The sequence below is a fragment of the Rutidosis leptorrhynchoides genome, chromosome 7 (assembly GCF_046630445.1).
Source record: "Rutidosis leptorrhynchoides isolate AG116_Rl617_1_P2 chromosome 7, CSIRO_AGI_Rlap_v1, whole genome shotgun sequence".
Lineage (NCBI taxonomy): Eukaryota > Viridiplantae > Streptophyta > Magnoliopsida > Asterales > Asteraceae > Rutidosis > Rutidosis leptorrhynchoides.
Genome location: NC_092339.1, coordinates 47,760,528 through 47,780,370, shown reverse-complemented (window position 1 = coordinate 47,780,370; position 19,843 = coordinate 47,760,528). Strand labels below are relative to the sequence as shown.

General features: G+C 35.3%; 2 protein-coding genes across 4 annotated transcripts; both read left to right on the top strand.

The window, feature by feature from the left end:
• The first annotated feature begins 3,405 nt into the window (after nt 1-3,405).
• LOC139857087 (receptor-like protein EIX2) lies at nt 3,406-8,390 on the top strand. 3 transcript variants are annotated; one of them, XM_071845811.1, is made up of 2 exons: nt 3,406-3,717; nt 5,331-8,390. In XM_071845811.1, the coding sequence occupies exon 2, from the start codon at nt 5,959-5,961 to the stop codon at nt 7,846-7,848; it is 1,890 nt and encodes a 629-aa protein (XP_071701912.1). In that variant the 5' UTR covers nt 3,406-3,717; nt 5,331-5,958; the 3' UTR covers nt 7,849-8,390. The 3 variants fall into 3 exon arrangements, with proteins under 3 accessions (XP_071701912.1, XP_071701910.1, XP_071701911.1); XM_071845809.1 differs by having other exon boundaries at nt 5,304-8,390; XM_071845810.1 differs by having other exon boundaries at nt 5,301-8,390.
• A 206-nt stretch (nt 8,391-8,596) lies between these two features.
• On the top strand, nt 8,597-17,580 carry LOC139859183 (receptor-like protein EIX2). Its single transcript, XM_071847979.1, has 5 exons — nt 8,597-8,620; nt 12,672-12,847; nt 13,882-14,776; nt 14,896-16,966; nt 17,158-17,580. Exons 1-4 carry the CDS (start codon nt 8,597-8,599, stop codon nt 16,864-16,866), a joined length of 3,066 nt encoding a protein of 1,021 aa, XP_071704080.1. The 3' UTR covers nt 16,867-16,966; nt 17,158-17,580.
• The last annotated feature ends 2,263 nt before the right edge of the window (nt 17,581-19,843 follow it).

Genomic DNA, 19,843 nt, shown 5'->3' with positions numbered 1-19,843 from the left:
GTTCTATCTTCAAGTTATAAGTGTTCTTCATAAATTCCAAAAGTTCTAGTTTCATAAAATCAAGAATACTTCCAAGATTGCAAGTTTACTTCCAAGTTTTCTAAATCCATTCCAAGTAATCATCCAAGATCAAGAAACCTTTGTTACTTAAAGTAGGTTATCTTTCTAATACAAGGTAATAATCATATTCAAACTTTAATTCAATTTCTATAACTATAACAATCTTATTTCGAGTGAAAATCTTACTTGAAATTGTTTTCGTGTCATGATTCTGCTTCAAGAACTTTCAAGCCATCCAAGGATCCTTTGAAGCTAGATCTATTTTTCTCATTTCCAGTAGGTTTATCCAAGGAACTTGAGGTAGTAATGATGTTCATAACATCATTCGATTCATACATATAAAGCTATCTTATTCGAAGGTTTAAACTTGTAATCACTAGAACATAGTTTAGTTAATTCTAAACTTGTTCGCAAATAAAAGTTAATCCTTCTAACTAGACTTTTAAAATCAACTAAACACATGTTCTATATCTATATGATATGCTAACTTAATGATTTAAAACCTGGAAACACGAAAAACACCGTAAAATCGGATTTACGCCGTCGTAGTAACACCGCGGGCTGTTTTGGGTTAGTTAATTAAAAACTATGATAAACTTTGATTTAAAAGTTGTTATTCTGGGAAAATAATTTTTATTATGAACATCAAACTATATCCAAAAATTATGGTTAAACTCAAAGTGGAAGTATGTTTTCTAAAATGGTCATCTAGACGTCGGTCTTTCGACTGAAATGACTACCTTTACAAAAACGACTTGTAACTTATTTTTCCGACTATAAACCTATACTTTTTCTGTTTAGATTCATAAAATAGAGTTCAATATGAAACCATAGCAATTTGATTCACTCAAAACGGATTTAAAATGAAGAAGTTATGGGTAAAACAAGATTGGATAATTTTTCTCATTTTAGCTACGTGAAAATTGGTAACAAATCTATTCCAACCATAACTTAATCAACTTGTGTTGTATATTATGTAATCTTGAGATACCATAGACACGTATACAATGTTTCGACCTATCATGTTGACACATCTATATATATTTCGGAACAACCATAGACACTCTATATGTGAATGTTGGAGTTAGCTATACAGGGTTGAGGTTGATTCCAAAATATATATAGTTTGAGTTGTGATCAATACTGAGATACGTATACACTGGGTCGTGGATTGATTCAAGATAATATTTATCGATTTATTTCTGTACATCTAACTGTGGACAACTAGTTGTAGGTTACTAACGAGGACAGCTGACTTAATAAACTTAAAACATCAAAATATATTAAAAGTGTTGTAAATATATTTTGAACATACTTTGATATATATGTATATATTGTTATAGGTTCGTGAATCAACCAGTGGCCAAGTCTTACTTCCCGACGAAGTAAAAATCTGAGAAAGTGAGTTATAGTCCCACTTTTAAAATCTAATATTTTTGGGATGAGAATACATGCAGGTTTTATAAATGATTTACAAAATAGACACAAGTACGTGAAACTACATTCTATGGTTGAATTATCGAAATCGAATATGCCCCTTTTTATTAAGTCTGGTAATCTAAGAATTAGGGAACAGACACCCTAATTGACGCGAATCCTAAAGATAGATCTATTGGGCCTAACAAACCCCATCCAAAGTACCGGATGCTTTAGTACTTCAAAATTTATATCATATCCGAAGGGTGTCCCGGAATGATGGGGATATTCTTATATATGCATCTTGTTAATGTCGATTACCAGGTGTTCACCATATGAATGATTTTTATCTCTATGTATGGGATGTGTATTGAAATATGAAATCTTGTGGTCTATTGTTACGATTTGATATATATAGGTTAAACCTATAACTCACCAACATTTTTGTTGACGTTTAAAGCATGTTTATTCTCAGGTGAATACTAAGAGCTTCCGCTGTTGCATACTAAAATAAGGACAAGATTTGGAGTCCATGTTTGTATGATATTGTGTAAAAACTGCATTCAAGAAACTGATTTCGATGTAACATATTTGTATTGTAAACCATTATGTAATGGTCGTGTGTAAACATGATATTTTAGATTATCATTATTTGATAATCTACGTAAAGCTTTTTAAACATTTATTTATGAAATAAAGGTTATGGTTTGTTTTAAAAATGAATGCAGTCTTTGAAAAACGTCCCATATAGAGGTCAAAACCTCGCAACGAAATCAATTAATATGGAACGTTTTTAATCAATAAGAACGGGACATTTCACAATCTTGGTTAACGACATGATTTCTCGAACTTTCTCGCTCATTTTTTGGATTTTCTCGCAGAATCTAGTAATTTCTCCAATTTTCTCGAATTTTTTTGTAAAATCTTGTAAAAATATATATAAATATACATATATTTATCTATATATTTATATTTATATGAAAAAAAACTAAAAAGTCAACGTAAGTCAACGTCCGAGATCTCCCCGAGATTTTTCCGAAATGCCGAGATCTCCTAAAAAATGTCCAAACGAGATCTCCCCGAGATCCGAGTTCTCCAACCTTGCATACAATAGACAATACTGTTCGTTATAAGATAACACGAGGATATATTCGATCCAAATTTAATATTAAGATAAATATGTACTCTTTCTGTCTTAAATTTATTGTTCACAGATAAAAAAACACACAGTTTAAGAAAATATAAATGTCATATTTATTTTTTTCGTTAACTTTCAAGTCTTACCTATAACTTTTTACATGTCTTTTTGTACTACATGAATAAAGTAGAGGCGTACAAGATTTTTATTACATTACTCCCTCTGTCTCAAAAAAACAGTCCCGTTTGACTTTTTGTTAGAATTAAAATATAGTAATGAATTGTCTAATTCGCCCTTCATTTAATTTAGTTATATGGCGTAACTAATAAATTAATTGATACTTTTAAAGTTGAATTTTCCAAAATTAATATAAATATAATTGGAATTTTAATGATATATAATGATTATTTTGAGAAAAAAAATAATAATTTTGGGACAAAAAAAATAAAAAGATGGACAATTTTTTTTTAACTTTTTAAGATGGAAGGAGTATTTTTTTTTTTCATTTATAAAAGTAAACAATTAATTTGATACTTACAAAAAATAGAATAATATAATGTAGATATCAGATTGAAGGAGTAATATAATAAAAATCTAAGGTCTGCTTTCGAGTTGAATTTTCAAAGAAAAGAAAAAGGTTTAGAGACAAGTGAAAAGATTGAATGTGTTACTGAGTTTGAATATGAAAGAAAAGGAAAGTAAGGAACAGTATAATTTTCCATTGAATCCAATCCTTCCTGATGATTTCCCCTTCATTCACCTCCCTCCTGTTCTCTACAAAATCTCTGGAACACAATTAGTCTCCTTCCTAATCTCTAATCTCTAATCTCTTTTCCTTTCAAACTATAATTTTGTTATAATCGTTTCTGCAAGTTCCCCCCAAACTAATTTCGTTGATTACGGAAGTTCCAGGCGGTGGTGACCGGCGGTAGCATGACGGATTCCGATGTGCTGTTTTAATAATTTTTCAGTTAGTAATAAACAAAAAATAATCAAATCAGTAATCTTATTATTATCATCTTCACAATTCGATAAGCTCAATGACGAGCTATTATTATTAATCGAAATCCTAATTCGTCTCCCATTGAAACCAGCCAATCTTTGTAAGTGCGTTTCTTCTCGTTTTCGCTCGTTAATTTCAAATTCATATTTGTATTAAATGTTACATTAATCATCATAATTGGAATCATTATCCTTTCAACTATTATTTTAGGTCTAATCATGAATTGTTGTATGGACTCACTTTTAACTTGTGGTATTTTTACTTACGAATCCTCGCAATGGTGAATGTACAACCATTAAGCTTCCTCACGCGATGATTTAGCCAGTATGCGCGCATAAGCATTATTAGGGTGTCAAATGGTGTGCTTATTAGGTATACTAAGTTTCCTATCCTTGGGATGATTTGAGTTAGGCTTAAGGATTGAAGCAATGGTGGGGAATGGTTGTTGTTGTTGCATAAGGTTCATTTGGATGAAACGAAATCTAATTTTAGAAACGTTAAAAAAGACTCTATAGGTTTGCATTTACCACATCCGCTTAATCAGGATATTGTTTTCGTCTGGCGTCGGTCCTCAAGTAATGTTGTGGAATATAATATGCGGAATAAGCTTTTGAAATTCGACATGCTAAGATGATCAGTCTTTTGATCCCTATGATCTTCCCTTTCGTACTTCCTTCCTGGCCTACTGCAGTTCCTCTCATTAATGTTCTGTATCGTGTTACTTTTTTGTTGCGTTATTTATGCAAGTATACATTTTAAAACCTTTATGACTTAATCACATAAGTGATATCAAACATATGGTCTATTCGAGCTTATTTGTTGCCTATTTTAGTAAGACATTTTTTTTCTTTTTCATTTGTTGCCTTATTTGTCACCTCTTGGAGTCTTGCTGACATATATTCTGGAGCTGTTCATTTATATTTCCTTTTTGCCCGCTACTATATATATATATTTTCTTGATCACTATCGATTATTAGATTGCCTCAACTGCCAAAAATACCATGGTTGATATCAGTTCAACAACTTTCTGACACAGATAACTTGATCCTGTTTGTTTTAGTTTTTTTAGTTAGTGGGATTGCCCTCACACGTGTCATTATCATGGGCGGCTGTTTTCATATCGTGTTAACGCTATATGTTGTTTATTGTTATTTAGAGTATATCTGGAAAGTCTACTGTGCTGCCGTTTTCATGTGCAGTAGTTTGTCTTTGACCCAACAAATGGTTTTAGATAATAATATTGATCTTTTTTTATATTTTAGAAATTAAGATACCACAAGGTAAGAAAATTTCGTAGAGCAATCTATATGAAAATGACAGTTTTGGTCTTACATACATCTTTTAATATATTGAAAATAGCAGAATTTCCAGTGTCAAATGTTGACACCACATATTCAAAATTATACTGTAATTGATAATTCTTAGTTAAAAAAAAAAAATATTAGTGCCCAATACGGTAAGGTTTTCTCCCAATAATGTATTCAGTTGACCCTGCATATACAATAATACACTACTTTAAATTATAAATGTTAAAGCTTAAACATTATATAAACATGACAACTAAAAGAATTTGATATGCCTTAATCCTTTTAGCTCCTTAAAACCAAATTCAGCACTCATGCACTTTTACAGAATGATTACACAACCCCTCTCATTATATTTGTTATTAATTATCACATGCAGCAGCATTAACCTTGTTTCTGGTATTCCCAGAACAAACTATGCCGAAACAAGGTGCGTTGAGCGGGACCGAAGAGCACTGTTGCAATTCAAAAAAGGGCTCACGGACGATTACGCCCTCCTTAAGTCATGGCGGGATACTAATGCTTCTCGAGATTGCTGTCAATGGAGAGGTGTAAGTTGCAGAAATGGCACAGGTGAAGTCATTAAACTTCTTCTTCCTGGAATTTTGTCTGAAGAAGATGGAAGTTTCCATGGTCTCAGAGGCGTAATCGGTTCTTCGTTGCTTTCATTAAGCTCATTAAGATATTTAGACCTGAGTGGAAACAGCTTTACTCGTATCCCCGAATTCATTGGTTCCTTAAAAAATTTGCAGCACCTAAAACTTGTTAACACCGATTTTGATTCACCCAAAGTTCCCTCTCAATTAGGCAACCTTTCAAACTTACAAACTCTCGATCTTACATTTTCAACGGTTGCAATCATCAACACAGAATGGCTTTCTCGTCTTTCGTCACTCAGATACCTAAATCTTAGTTATATCGACCTCAGTGAGTAAGTCAACCTACTATATAATGCCATCAGATTACCTTCCTTAGTAGAGTTGCACCTCATAAATTGTTTGCTTCCGAACGATACTGCTAAGTCATTTGTTAGCACAATGACCAATTTATCTAATTCTTTCGCTGTTCTTGATCTCGATTCTAACTATCTTCCATCCTCTACGATATACCCTTGGTTATTTAACTTCAGTGCGAGTCTTACGGATATTATCCTACCTGACAACGAGCTACTTGGTACAATTCCTGATGCTTTCGGTACAATTCAAAACCTCCAAACCTTAGACTTGACCAACAATGGACTCGAAGGTGGTATCCAAAGTTCATTTAGGAAGTTGGTCAACTTACGTGAACTTCATCTAGCTGGGAACAATCTGAATCAAGATCTTCCCAGTTTCTTTGACAATCTTTCTGAAAGATCGTTGCAGATTCTTGATTTATATGGGAACCGACTAAGAGGTTCTTTACCCGATTTTACAAAATTCACAGCTTTGAAGGAACTACACCTTGGATTAAATCAGTTGAGTGGACCATTCCCTGAAAAATTCGAGCAAAAATCAAATCTTCTGATTCTTGATTTAGCTGATAACCGTATTAATGGATTTCTCTCCAATCTTTCTTCTTTTGCTTCTTTACGAGAGTTATATTTTGAAAGAAACCTCTTAAACGGAACTTTAGGCGAAAAGTTGGGGCCACTTTCGAAGCTTAAGTCCTTGGGTGCATCTTCTAACTTTTTTCATGGTACAATTACAGAATCACATTTTACCAATCTTTCTCGTTTAATTTACCTTGATCTTGCATATAACTCTTTAGATTTAAATATTGATCCTGAATGGTCCCCGACTTTTCAACTCGAGACCATCTCGTTATCATCGTGCAAACTCGGGAGTTCTTTCCCGGGATGGCTGAAAAATCAAAAAAACTTTTCTGTGCTTGATATGTCTGATACTGGAATCATTGATTCAGTTCCCACTTGGTTCTGGGAATCTTTAAATTCGGTGGGTATCACTTACTTGAATCTTTCCTTAAACCAAATTAGTGGGACGGTACCAAATTTGATTCTGGAGAATTTTCCAAGTTTCATTTTGGAGAATTCACTAATAATTGATATGAGCTCAAATAACTTCACGGGTAACATACCGTTATTTCCTCTTGACACCATTTCACTAATACTCGGTGATAACATGTTCACCGGGTCGATTTCTTCCTTGTGTAACCTTACTATCTTAAGCCACCTTGATCTTTCTAATAACAAACTTTCGGGAAAGCTTCCGAATTGCTGGAAGGACTTTGATAGGATGAATATTCTCAACCTCGAATATAATCAATTTACTGGGTCAATTCCTGACTCAATGGGAGGTTTATCCTATATTAATATGATGAGTTTGCGAGGCAATAGGTTTACAGGAGAGCTCCCATTATCGCTAAAAAACTGCACATCGTTGCAGCTTCTTGATCTTGGAGAAAATCAACTATCAGGAACGATACCAGAGTGGATTGGAGAAAGCTTTTCGACGTTGATTGTTCTTAGCCTACCATCAAATCGGTTCAATGGAACCATTCCTACAAGCTTATGTAAGCTCCAGAATATCCAGATTTTGGACCTCTCGGTTAACAATTTCTATGGGACCATCCCGAAGTGTCTCAATAACATTTCGGTGATGACCTTAAAGAAAAAGAGTAGCTCAGATTCAATTCTCTGGTATAATGTAATCGGTTTATCAGAAACCCGGATAACATCCAGAGCCCGATATGTGTTCAAAGCATTACTCCTATGGAAAGGAAAGGAAACCACGTACGAAAAGACGTTGGGTCTAGTTGTTAGCCTTGATCTTTCTAGCAATAAATTAACCGGTGAAATACCAGGTGAGATCATGAGTCTTTTGTCTCTGATCGCCTTGAACCTTTCAAGAAATGGGTTAACTGGACCAATACCTAAAGACGTTGGTCAACTGAGATGGTTGGATTTTCTTGATTTATCAACAAACTGATTGGTTTAATCCCTACTAGCCTTTCTCAGTTGAGTAATCTCGGCCTCCTGGATTTGTCGTTTAACAACTTGTCAGGAAAAATTCCGATAAGCACACAGTTACAGAGCTTTGACGCGGGTCATATACTGGAAATCCCGCATTGTGTGGGCTTCCGTTGCCCAATGGTTGCCCAGGGGATGACCCAAGAAGTAGTAGTCCTAAGCATGAAGATATTGCTGAACGAGAATACGATGACAAGTTTATAAGTAAGGGATTTTTTATTAGCGTTGTAGTTGGTTTTGCTTTCGGGTTTTGGGGCTTTTGTGGGTCGTTGGCTCTCAAGTTTTGGAGAATTGCGTTTTTTGGGTTTTTTACCATAATCGGAAATTGGGTTCTTGTAACAATCGAGATTATCTTCATCAAGATCCAGAGGTGAGCAAGTATGTTGTTCGGTTATTAACATGTACTAACAGCGGCGGAACTTGAACTCGGATACAGGTAGGGCGGGTGTAAATTTTTTTTAAATCTTCATATTCAGCAGGGACGAACACTAAAAAAACCTTATTTTTAGTAATTTTTTTTTTTAGTGTAAAAATTTTTGTTCGGTAAAATCCAGGGTGGACGGATACCCACTTTGGGTTACTCTATGTTCCGCCATTTTGTACTAAAGAAAGAAATGCAACACTAACATATTGTGTGTAATTGTAATTGTAATTGTAATACTAGTTACTCGTATAATATTAATAGTAATATTAAATATTAAATAGTAATGGTAATAGAAGATAAACCAAAGGTATTTTAACCCTTATGTACTAAAACACATGTCTAATTACGTAGTTTTAGTTAAGACAAAATTTCATTCCTCGTCCCTGAACTTTACATCGATTTTGACTCCCTGTCATTTTTCTTTTTTTTTTTGTGCATTCCTCGTCCCTAAACTGTGAAAAGAGTACATCCCTCGTCCCCCCGTCTAATTTCTGTCAAAACCTGCCGTTACCCCTTATCATGTGCATGTCATGTGAGGGTATTTTTGTCATTGTTTTTTCTTCTTCTATCATAAAAACCCCCCATCTTCATCATCTTCATCATCTTGATTTTTTCAGTTCTAAATTAAAAAAAACCCATATTTTCACATCTAATTTAAATGACTATGAAATTAAAACATACAGTAAATAATTTGTTTAGCTTCAGTCAATTTCATCTCACTATTTCTTCTTGAACAAACTTTAACTTCCTATATGAGTCGATGAATGAACAAAGCTGTAAATGAGAATCAAACTAAAAGGAACACTCAAATACCGTTAGAATATACCATAATAGAAGAACACTCACAAATCCATTAGAACACTCAGATCAACTTTTATTAGGAAAAACACACAGATCTAAAAAAACCCACTTTTATTAAAAAAAAAAAAACCCAGATTTAAAAACGGATGATAACCTAAGGGTGGTGGAATCAAATAGATGGCTACGAGCAGAATCACGGTGTGAAGATTCAGATGAAGAACAGATCTGGAACACAAAATCAATGATGAACAGTGCGTGTCTCAACATATGAACACAAAATCAAATTTCGTTATCTAGTTGTTCTTAGACCTCGATTACTACATGAAAAACGTTTAGAATCTTCCTTTGAATCCTCAAAAGTTAACAGAATGATCTGAAACTCAATGATTCATTCGAATTGGAAGTTTGATCGAGATGAATTCATCTTTGACTTTGAGATCTGGACAAATTCGTTGAATCACAATCTGATTCGAAGTATTTCGTAGCTTCAAGAAGTGATTAGGAATCAGAATCTTTCTTCAATTCGATGTGAGATTAGCTAAATTGTTCCGGAGACCAAATCGATTAATGATGAACACGAGTATTGTAGCAGCTTCTTTATGAATCTGAATTGTTAATGTTGTTAGATTGATGATGATGAAGATCGAAATAGATGATGCTATGAAGAAGTTTTTGTTGAAGATGATGGATCGATGATGATTGATGATGAAGATATATGAATATGTGTTTTTGGATGTGAAAGAATTGGGGGTTTTAATGATAGAAGAAGAAAAAACAATGGCAAAAATACCCTCACATGACATGCACGTGATAAGGGGTAACGACAAGTTTTGACAGAAATTAGACGGGAGGACGAGGGATGTACTCTTTTCATAGTTTAGGGACGAGGAATGCACAAAAAAAAAAAAAGAAAAAGGACAGGGAGTCAAAATCGATGTAAAGTTCAGGGACGAGGAATGAAATTTTGTCTTTAGTTAATTTGGATTGTAGTTTTGACTTTACGTTCACACTACAATCGATCCTTCAAATTCGCCTCAATTTACACAACAACCCTCAAGTTTACACTTTTTCAGGGGTAGAAAGTGTAAACATATAATTTTTTTAGAATAAACAAACTAATTCCCCCCAAATTTATAACGGACCCTATCTTCTCGCTCGGTGCGAGTTAAATTTTTCCGAGACCACCTTCAACTCAAAAAAGTCTCACGAAGCCAACGTGACTAACTATACGCGAAACGGACACTTTTTAAAAAACGTTTAACACAACGACAGCCCGTATCTTTCTGTTCGCCGCAACTTAAATTTTTCCGACAGCACCGTTACACTCGAAATTTTTTTATGAACAAAACGAAGCTAACTACGTTCGAAACGGACACTTTTAAAAAACGTTTAAGACAACGACATCTAAAACGGCGCTTAAGACATGCGCCGTTTTCCCCTCTGTAAATACACAACGCTACGTTAAATATGAATACACAGGCCGAAAGCCTCCGCCGCATCACGCGGTCCGGATCCGGACTAGTTTATGCTAAAAGGATTAAACAAATTACAGAGACTTTGAATTAGATCATAATGTAAATAATAAACAATGATTATAAGACCACTCCTTATGGTTCCATTACCCGTCATTACCCGCTCGTTACCCGTAGTTACCCGTAATGAACCATAGGCACGGATTAGTTACCCGCATTAGTTACCCGCATTCATCATGGATTTAATGGAAGTATTTAGGTTAGTTATAGGAATTGTGGGTCTCAGTGGCTTTTTATTGTTGGACCTGATGTTTTATTGTTTGTACGTTGTATATTAAGAGGAGTATTGTTTTAGCCATGATAGAGAGTGTTTAGTTATGAGTTAGTGATAGGATATTGGTGTTGATGTGGCGCTGATGTGGAAGATTAAGAGGATGAATAGTTTAGTTACTATAGGGAGTGGCCTAAGACCATCCCCTATCGTTAGTTACCCGTCCGTTACCCGCACATTACCCGTCATTACCCGTAACTAACCATAGGCACGGGCTCATTACCCGCTTTAGTTACCCGCATTCACCATGGATTTAACGGAAGTTTTAAGTTTAGTTATAGGAATTGTGGGTCCAATGGCTTTTTATTGTTGGACTTGATGCTTTATTGCTTGTACGTTGTATATTAAGAGGAGTATTGTTTTAGCCATTATAGGGAGTGTTTAATTATGAGTTAGTTATAGGATATTGGTGTTGATGTGGCGCTGATGTGGAAGATTAAGATGATGAATAGTTTAGTTACGATAGAGAGTGGCCTAAGGGGCAAACATAACCATTTTAGTACCATACTAGATAGTGAATCGCACAAGCTTAGGGAATCAAGTAGATGAAAAGAAACGCATGATAAATGGAGAAGCCAGATATTTGAAATGTAATTAGACATCTGTATGATTTTTATTTATTATTATATTATTAATTTTTTTGGCTAAAAAACTGAAACCTATATAAAAACTTGGAGACGATCATCGGAAAGATGAGGCCTCAAAACGATTACAACTAACGGCAATAAAGACGCCCAACTAAGAAACAACACAAACTACAAGCACAACCACAAAAACTAGACCGAAATCTAGATCGAAACCTAACACTAACCAAGAGAAGCACCAACTAAAAAAAAGACAACCACAAACTTTTTACGATACAAAAACGTAACACGAAAGAAAAACGATCGATAACAAAAAAAACATAAAAAGATAAAAAGAAGACCTCCCCTAAACGCCCACGCGTCAAAGCGTCAAATCCCATCAACTCCTCATCTGTATGATTTTTTAGATGCACGCTTGTGCGGTGTCAATAACCAAGTATCTTCCTGTATACGCTTTCATACATATTACATCATCAAGAGTCAAGTTACAACTAATAGCACATGTTACAACCCTTATAAACATATGATGACGTCAGCTTAAAAGTTTGCACTACTCTCGTGCTCTGAGCATCGACAGATACTATGTTACTATTTTATTTGCAAAATCGTTTCTGTAATTTCCCCCAATCTAATTTCGTTGAAGACGGCAGTTCAAGGCGGTGGTGTCTGGTGGTAGTATGGCGGAATCAGATTCAACTACTAGTAAGCACAAATTAATCAATTCGGTAATCTTATTACCCTACTCACTGACGAGCTATTATTATTAATCGAAATCCTAATTCGTCTCCCATTAATTAAAACCAGCCAATCTATGTAAGTGCATTTCATCTCGTTTTCGTTCGTTAATTTCAAATTCATATTTTATTAAATGTTACATTAATCGTCATAATCAGAATCGATATCCTTTTGCTCGTTATTATCATTCAAAACCTAGATATCGTAACTTGATCCGTCCTTCTATCATTGGAATAGATTTGATATCTGAATCCCTCATTTTCGAGTATCCTTATTGTAACTTATATTTTGTTGCTCATAATAATAATAATAATCATGATTCATGAATCAGGAACTAGAGCAACACACTTTGCAATACTTAGCTTCGAAAAACGTATTAGTGTTGTGTTGCACAGCTTTAAGTAGTCCCATCGTTTATTTTGTTTGACGAAACAGTATGTTAGGTTGCCTTCGCCTCATAGTAATGTTATAACTGTTTATATCGGGCTTATCTGTTATCCACAATATGATTATGATGATGGAAGGGATACCAGCTTTAAGGTGGTTAGAATTGAAGCTGTGAACTCTGTTTCAGTTAGGCATGCACTTATCAGGGACATTGAAATTGGAAAGTATTTTGTTTTGTATCAGGAAGATGGACTGAAGAGTACTTTATGTCGAGTTCTAGTTCTGATCATGAGTTAGTTTTATGGATGGAGTTGTTTTAGGTATTCGATATTTATTTTGACGTTTAAAAGATTATTTTATCAAATGTTAATCAAAAAGGGGAGTATTGTTACTCTTAAGTTAGAACTCCGTCAAATAATTAACGATACTCCATTTTTCTAAGTAAATCATTTGCAAGCCTCATCATTGGACTTACCTAACGATACTCCTGTTCATCTTTATTTCTTTTTTTGCCCGCTACTATATTTAGTTTCTTGATCATCGATTATTGGATTGCATCAACTGCCAAAAATACCAGTTTAACAGCTTTCTGACACAGATCACTTGATCCTGTTTCTGTTAATTTTTTTACTTAGTAGGATTGCCCTCACATGTCATTATCGTGGGCGGCTGCTTTCATATCCTGCTTATGCTATATGTTGTTTATTGTTATATAGAGAGTCAAGTCTATCTGGAACATTTAGGTTTTCTATATACAAGTCTACTGTGCTGTCGTTTTCATATACTCTGTATATTAGTTTGAGCCTTTGGCCCAACAAATGGTTTTAAATAATGTTATGAACATTCATTCATATATTTATAAAATACCACAAGATTAGAAAATTCCGTAGAGCAATCTATATGAAAAAGACAGTTTTGGTCTTACATGCATCTTTTAGAATATTAGATACTCCGTATAGCATAATTTCCAGTGTCATATTTTGCATTATTGAGTACATAATCAAAATTATATAATGTAATTGATACTGTTAATAATTAATAATTCTTAATTTAAGAGTTGAAACTACATATATAATAATACACAACCTTAAATGATAAAAATTGAAGGTTAAACATTATATAAACCTGGCAACATAGAGAGTTTGATACACCTTAAACCTTTTACCTTCTTAAAAACAAATTCAGCACTCATGCAATTTTATAAAATGATTCCACAAGCCCTCTCTTTTTATATGTTATCAATAATTTTCATATGCAGCAGCATTAACCTTGTTTCCGCGATTCCCAGACGAAACTATGCCGAAACGAGGTGCATTGAGCGGGACCGAAGAGCATTATTGCAATTCAAAAAAGGGCTTACGGACGATTATGGCCTCCTTAAGTCATGGAGGGATACTAATGCTTCTCGAGATTGCTGTCAATGGCGAGGTGTAAGTTGCAGAAATGGCACAGGTGAAGTCATTAAACTTGTTCTTCCTGGAATTTGCTCTGAAGAAAATGGAAGTTTTCTTGGTCTTAAAGGTGAAATAAGTTCTTCGTTTCTTTCATTAAGCTCATTAAGATATTTAGACCTGAGCGGAAACAGCTTTACTCGTATCCCCGAATTCATTGGTTCCTTCAAAAATTTGCAGCACCTGAAACTTGTTAACACCGATTTTGATTCACCCAAAGTTCCCTCTCAATTAGGCAACCTTTCAAACTTACAAACGCTTGATCTTGTACATTCATCAGTTTCAATCATGAACACAGATTGGATTTCTCGTCTTTCCTCACTCAAGTACCTAAATCTTAGTTATACGGACCTCAGTGAGTCAGTAAACCTACTAGATAATGCCATCATATTACCTACCTTAGCAGAGTTGCACCTCATAAACTGTTATCTTCCGAATAATACTGCTAAATCGTTTGTTAGTACAGTGACCAATTTATCCAATTCTTTCGTTGTTCTGGATCTCACTTCTAACAATCTTCCATCCTCTACAATATATACTTGGTTATTTAACTTCAGCGGGAGTCTTACAGATATCAACCTATCTTACAACGAGTTACTTGGTACAATTCCTGAAGCTTTTGGTACAGTTCAAAACCTCCAAACCTTAGACTTGACCGAAAATGGACTTGAAGGTGGAATCCCGAGTTCATTTAGGAACTTGGTCAACTTACGTGAACTTCATCTACCTGCAAACAATCTAAATCAAGATCTTCCCAACTTATTCGACAACCTCTCTGAAAGATCGTTGCAGGTTCTAGATCTATATGCTAACCAACTAAGCGGTTCTTTACCCGATTTAAATTCACAGCTTTGAAGGAACTATACCTTGGATTAAATCAGTTGAATGGATCATTCCCAGACAAATTCGATCAAACATCAAATCTTGCGATTCTTGATATAGCTGATAACCGTATTAACGGATTTCTCCCTGATCTTTCTTCTTTTGCTTCCTTACGGGAGTTATATTTTGAAAGAAATCTCTTAAACGAAACATTAGGCGAAAACTTGGGGCCACTTTCCAAGCTTGAGTCCTTGGGTGCATCTTCTAACTTCTTTCATGGTACAATCACTGAATCACAGGTTACCAATCTTACTCATTTGATTTACCTTGATCTTGCATATAACTCGTTAGTTATAGATTTCGATCCTGAATGGTCTCCGCCTTTTCAACTCGAAACCATCTCGTTATCATCGTGCAAACTCGGGAGTTCTTTCCCGGGATGGCTGAAAAATCAAAACAACTTTTCTATTCTTGATATATCTGATACTGGAATCATTGATTCAATTCCCACTTGGTTCTGGGAATCTTTAAATTCTGTGGGTATCAGTTACTTAAATCTTTCTTTAAACCAAATAAGTGGGGAGGTATCAAATATAATTATGGAGAATTTGCCAAATATGATTTTGGAGAATCAACCAATGATTGATATGAGCTCCAATAACTTCACGGGTAACATACCGTTGTTTCCTCTTGACACTGTTACACTAATACTCAGTGATAACATGTTCACCGGGTCGATTTCTTCCTTGTGTAACCTGACTATCTTAAACCGCCTTGATCTTTCTAATAACCAACTTTTCGGAAATCTTCCCAATTGCTGGAAGAACTTTGATAGGATGACTGTTCTGAACCTCGAATTTAATCAATTCACTGGGTCAATTCCCGAATCAATGGGATCTCTAGTTCCTATTAGTATGATTAGTTTACGAGGCAGTAGCTTGTCAGGAGAGCTGCCATTGTTGCTAAAAAATTGGACAATGTTGCAGCTTCTTGATCTTGGAGAAAATCAATTGTCAGGAACAATACCGGGATGGGTTGGAGAAACCTTGTCGATGTTGATTGTTCTTAGCCTACCATCAAATCGGTTCAATGGAACCATTCCTACAAGCTTATGTAAGCTCCAGAATATCCAGATTTTAGACCTCTCAGTTAACAATTTCTCCGGGACCATCCCGAAGTGTCTCAATAACATTTCGGCGATGACCTTAAAAGAAAATCTTAACCAAGATGTAAGTCTGTGGTACAATGTAATTGGTTTATCCGAAAGCCGACTAACATTCAGATCCCGATATGTGTTCAAAGTATTACTCCAATGGAAAGGAAAGGAAACCACGTACCAGAAAACGCTAGGTCTAGTCGTCAGCCTTGATCTTTCTAGCAATAGATTAATCGGTGAGATACCGGGTGAAATCATGAGTCTTTTGTCTTTGATTGCGTTGAACCTTTCAAGAAATGGGTTAACCGGACCAATACCTAAAGACATTGGTCAACTGAGATGGTTGGATTTTCTTGATTTATCAAGAAACAATCTAATTGGTGTAATCCCTACCAGCCTTTCACAGTTGAGTAATCTCGGCGTTTTGGATTTGTCGTCTAACAATTTGGCGGGAAGAATTCCGAGAAGCACACAGTTACAGAGCTTTAACGCGGCGTCATATATTGGAAATCCCGCACTTTGTGGGCTTCCGTTGCCCAATGAATGCCCAGGGGATGAGGCAACAAGTAGTAAGCCTAGGGATGAAGGTATTGTAGAGCAAGAATATGAGGACAAGTTGATAAGTAAAGGATTTTTTGTTAGCATTGCGGTTGGTTTTGCTTTCGGGGTTTTGGGTTTTTATGGCTCGTTGGCTCTCATCGATTCTTGGAGATATGCGTTTTTTGGGTTTTTTACAGTAGTCGGAAATTGGGTTCTCGTAACAATCGAGATTATCTTCATCAAGATCCAGAGGCGAGCATTGTTAGATTATTAATTTGTACTAAAGAGACAGATGCAAACCAAAGGGGTTCTGGACTAGCGGTATTAAGGACACTATCAACCTTGTGAGTTCAGTCCCGTCGTGGACATAAAAGGTGCGTGTGTTTGTTGTTCCAAAAAGAAAAACACGAGATGTTACTGATTGAAATTTGTAATTTACAATAGAATGTAAACCAAATGTATATATGCTAAAATTAAAACTGCAAACATCAAACACTGAAAGCACGTTCGATTCGTATTGTCACTATATTGTTTCTTGTACTTTGATATCTTTATCTCACCTTAGGAAGAAGAAAGATGGTATGAATCAAGGCCATATGTCTACAAGCCAACATCCAAATCAAACTGATCCACGCTTGTTGGATTCTGTTGGATTCATGTACATCGGTACGTATCTAGCGACTTCATTGCCATCGACTGTAAAAAAGTAGGCACCATAAACACAACCGTTCACTTCAACAGTTCAACGGGTACCTTCACAACCTCCAGATGTCCCTTCCAACGCTGCTAAATGAAGACGAGTTAAACTGTTTTGATCTAGAAAGCAACACACATCACGAACCCCTGCCCGTACAAGTTCCTGTATTGTCTAATGTCTATAGGTAGTTGCTTGCTGATATGTTTTTCACTTTTTCCTTACTCTAATCTTGACGATTATAATTATATTGTCTAGTTTCCAGCAACCACATATCAAACAAATTAGAGTAAATTATACAGTTAGTCGATGTGGTTTACGCGTAACTATATTGATGGTCCTAATGTTTTTTATAATACACGGATAATCCCTCACCTTCTGTTAACTGCACGACGCTAGTCCTTCAATCTAACACTCGTTATATCGACTGTTACATACTTGCGTTGCAATTCACTTGAAGGCATTTTAGTCTCATGTTTAACGATTGTTATCTCATTTACAGGACCCCATATTTGTTCGATGGTTTCATCAATTTTATCAAAAAAAATATGTATTTCTAAGCACCGATAGATAATTGTTTTATCATTTGCATTTTATTTCTGTGTGTATGTGTTGACTACTCTCTATATCACATCTCGTCCAGTCGTCTTCATCATGCTTTAAACATTTTATAAAACCTCAATATGCTGGAAATGCATATGTGGACAATTATTGAAAGAACTGATCGCTATACGAATTGTTATTGATAAATGTAACATCCCGCCTTTTTCCATTTACTTTTCCGTTTAACTATTTTAAAGTCCGTTATATATTTATAACATCTTTCGTTAATACGCGTTTTAAATTATCTCGATTAGGTAATTCACGCACCCGATTCAAACTTGAGGGACTAAAATTGACACGGGGCAAACTAGTTGACTAGGTCAACTAGTCCACCCCAATCACCACCATTCAATCCTCTTCGTCTCTCTCTCTTTCTCTCTAGCAAGAACACACACACACATCTACCAAATTCATTCAATCATCATCTAAATTCGATCTAAGAGGCTTACAACAAAATAAATTACATATTCGTGATCCTCTCTCCATCCTCTTCATTTTGGTACCAACTTCATCTCGTTTGGGTAACATTTCTAAAACTCTAGATTTCTCTAAATTCGTGTTTTTGACTTAAAATGGTGTTAGTTAGTGTCTATGGCTCATTGTGATGTCGTGTATGTAATTGGTATGCTCGATCTCGTTGTTTTAGTGTAACTAGCATGAACTTGAATTTTGGTGTGTTGTTCTTGAATTTTGGATGATCATATGTTGTTAGATGTTAAAAGTTCATGTTCTAATTGTGTTCCTAGTATCACTAGCTTCAATTTGATGTGTAGGTTGCTTTAGAAAAGTTCATGAACTTGATTTATGATTTTGGTGAATTTGAGTTAGGGTTTGATGAACTTGAAATGGACTTTTGATGCATTGAATGCCATGGATTATGGTTGGTAAGTGTTTAGTTGGATTGTATACTTGATTACCTTCGAAACGGCATATCATTCATGTAAATTGGTTGCCCGAATCATTGAATTGCATTTATGAACTTGTATGCGATTAATGTTGAGCATTAGATGCGGTTTTGGTTGTTATAATAGGTAGATTGATTGATGAAATGTGTTTAGTTGTCTTCCTCGTCAAATTACCTTCCCAACGGTATAAAATACTTGACTTGATTGTTTGCGGATCATAAATTGTGTTTATTTGGTTTTTGGTTCGCGCACTTAGGAGTTCTGCATCAGCCTTGAAATCCAACCTGGACGCCGTCCAGATATTTGGACGCCGTTCCAGTATTCAAATTTGGACGCCGTCCAGAAAGTCTGGACGCCGTCCCAGCCTTCAAAGCTGGACGCCGTCCAGAAAATCTGGACGTCGTCCAGATACACTGGCAGGCTCTGTCTCCGCTGGCCATTTTACGAAAAATGTTTGCTATGCTATGGACCTCCGATTCACATGTAACTTGTTCTAACATGCTCATACATGATTAAAAACCTCAGGAAAATAGTTCGGGACCCGACCCGAACGTGTTGACTTTTTGTTGACTTTGACCCGACCTAAGTTGACTTTTATTCAAACTTAACCAAATGATTGTGCAATCGTTCTAACATGCTTTTATACTTGTACCTCGCATGAAACATGACAATTTGATTCACATGCTATTATGGTCGAGTCTTAACGAGCCATAGGACTAATTGAACATTTTTGACCTATCGTGTTTACCGTTATTGATACAACCTATTGTTTAGGTCAAGAGTAGCATTGTTCTTTGCACACGTTTACTTGTTGAAGTACTTTACTACTCGTGCACTCAAGGTGAGATCATAGTCCCACTTTTACTCTTTTTGAACTTACATTTGGGATGAGAAAACATAAACATTTCTTTTACTAAGTGAACACAAGTACAGGAAAACAAACATTCTAAATACGAGTTTAGAACAAAATCCTCAATTCGATTATCATTAGTTACACTTGCCGGGTGTAAGAGAGAACTTATGTTGTATGGATCCATATGGGTTTGACA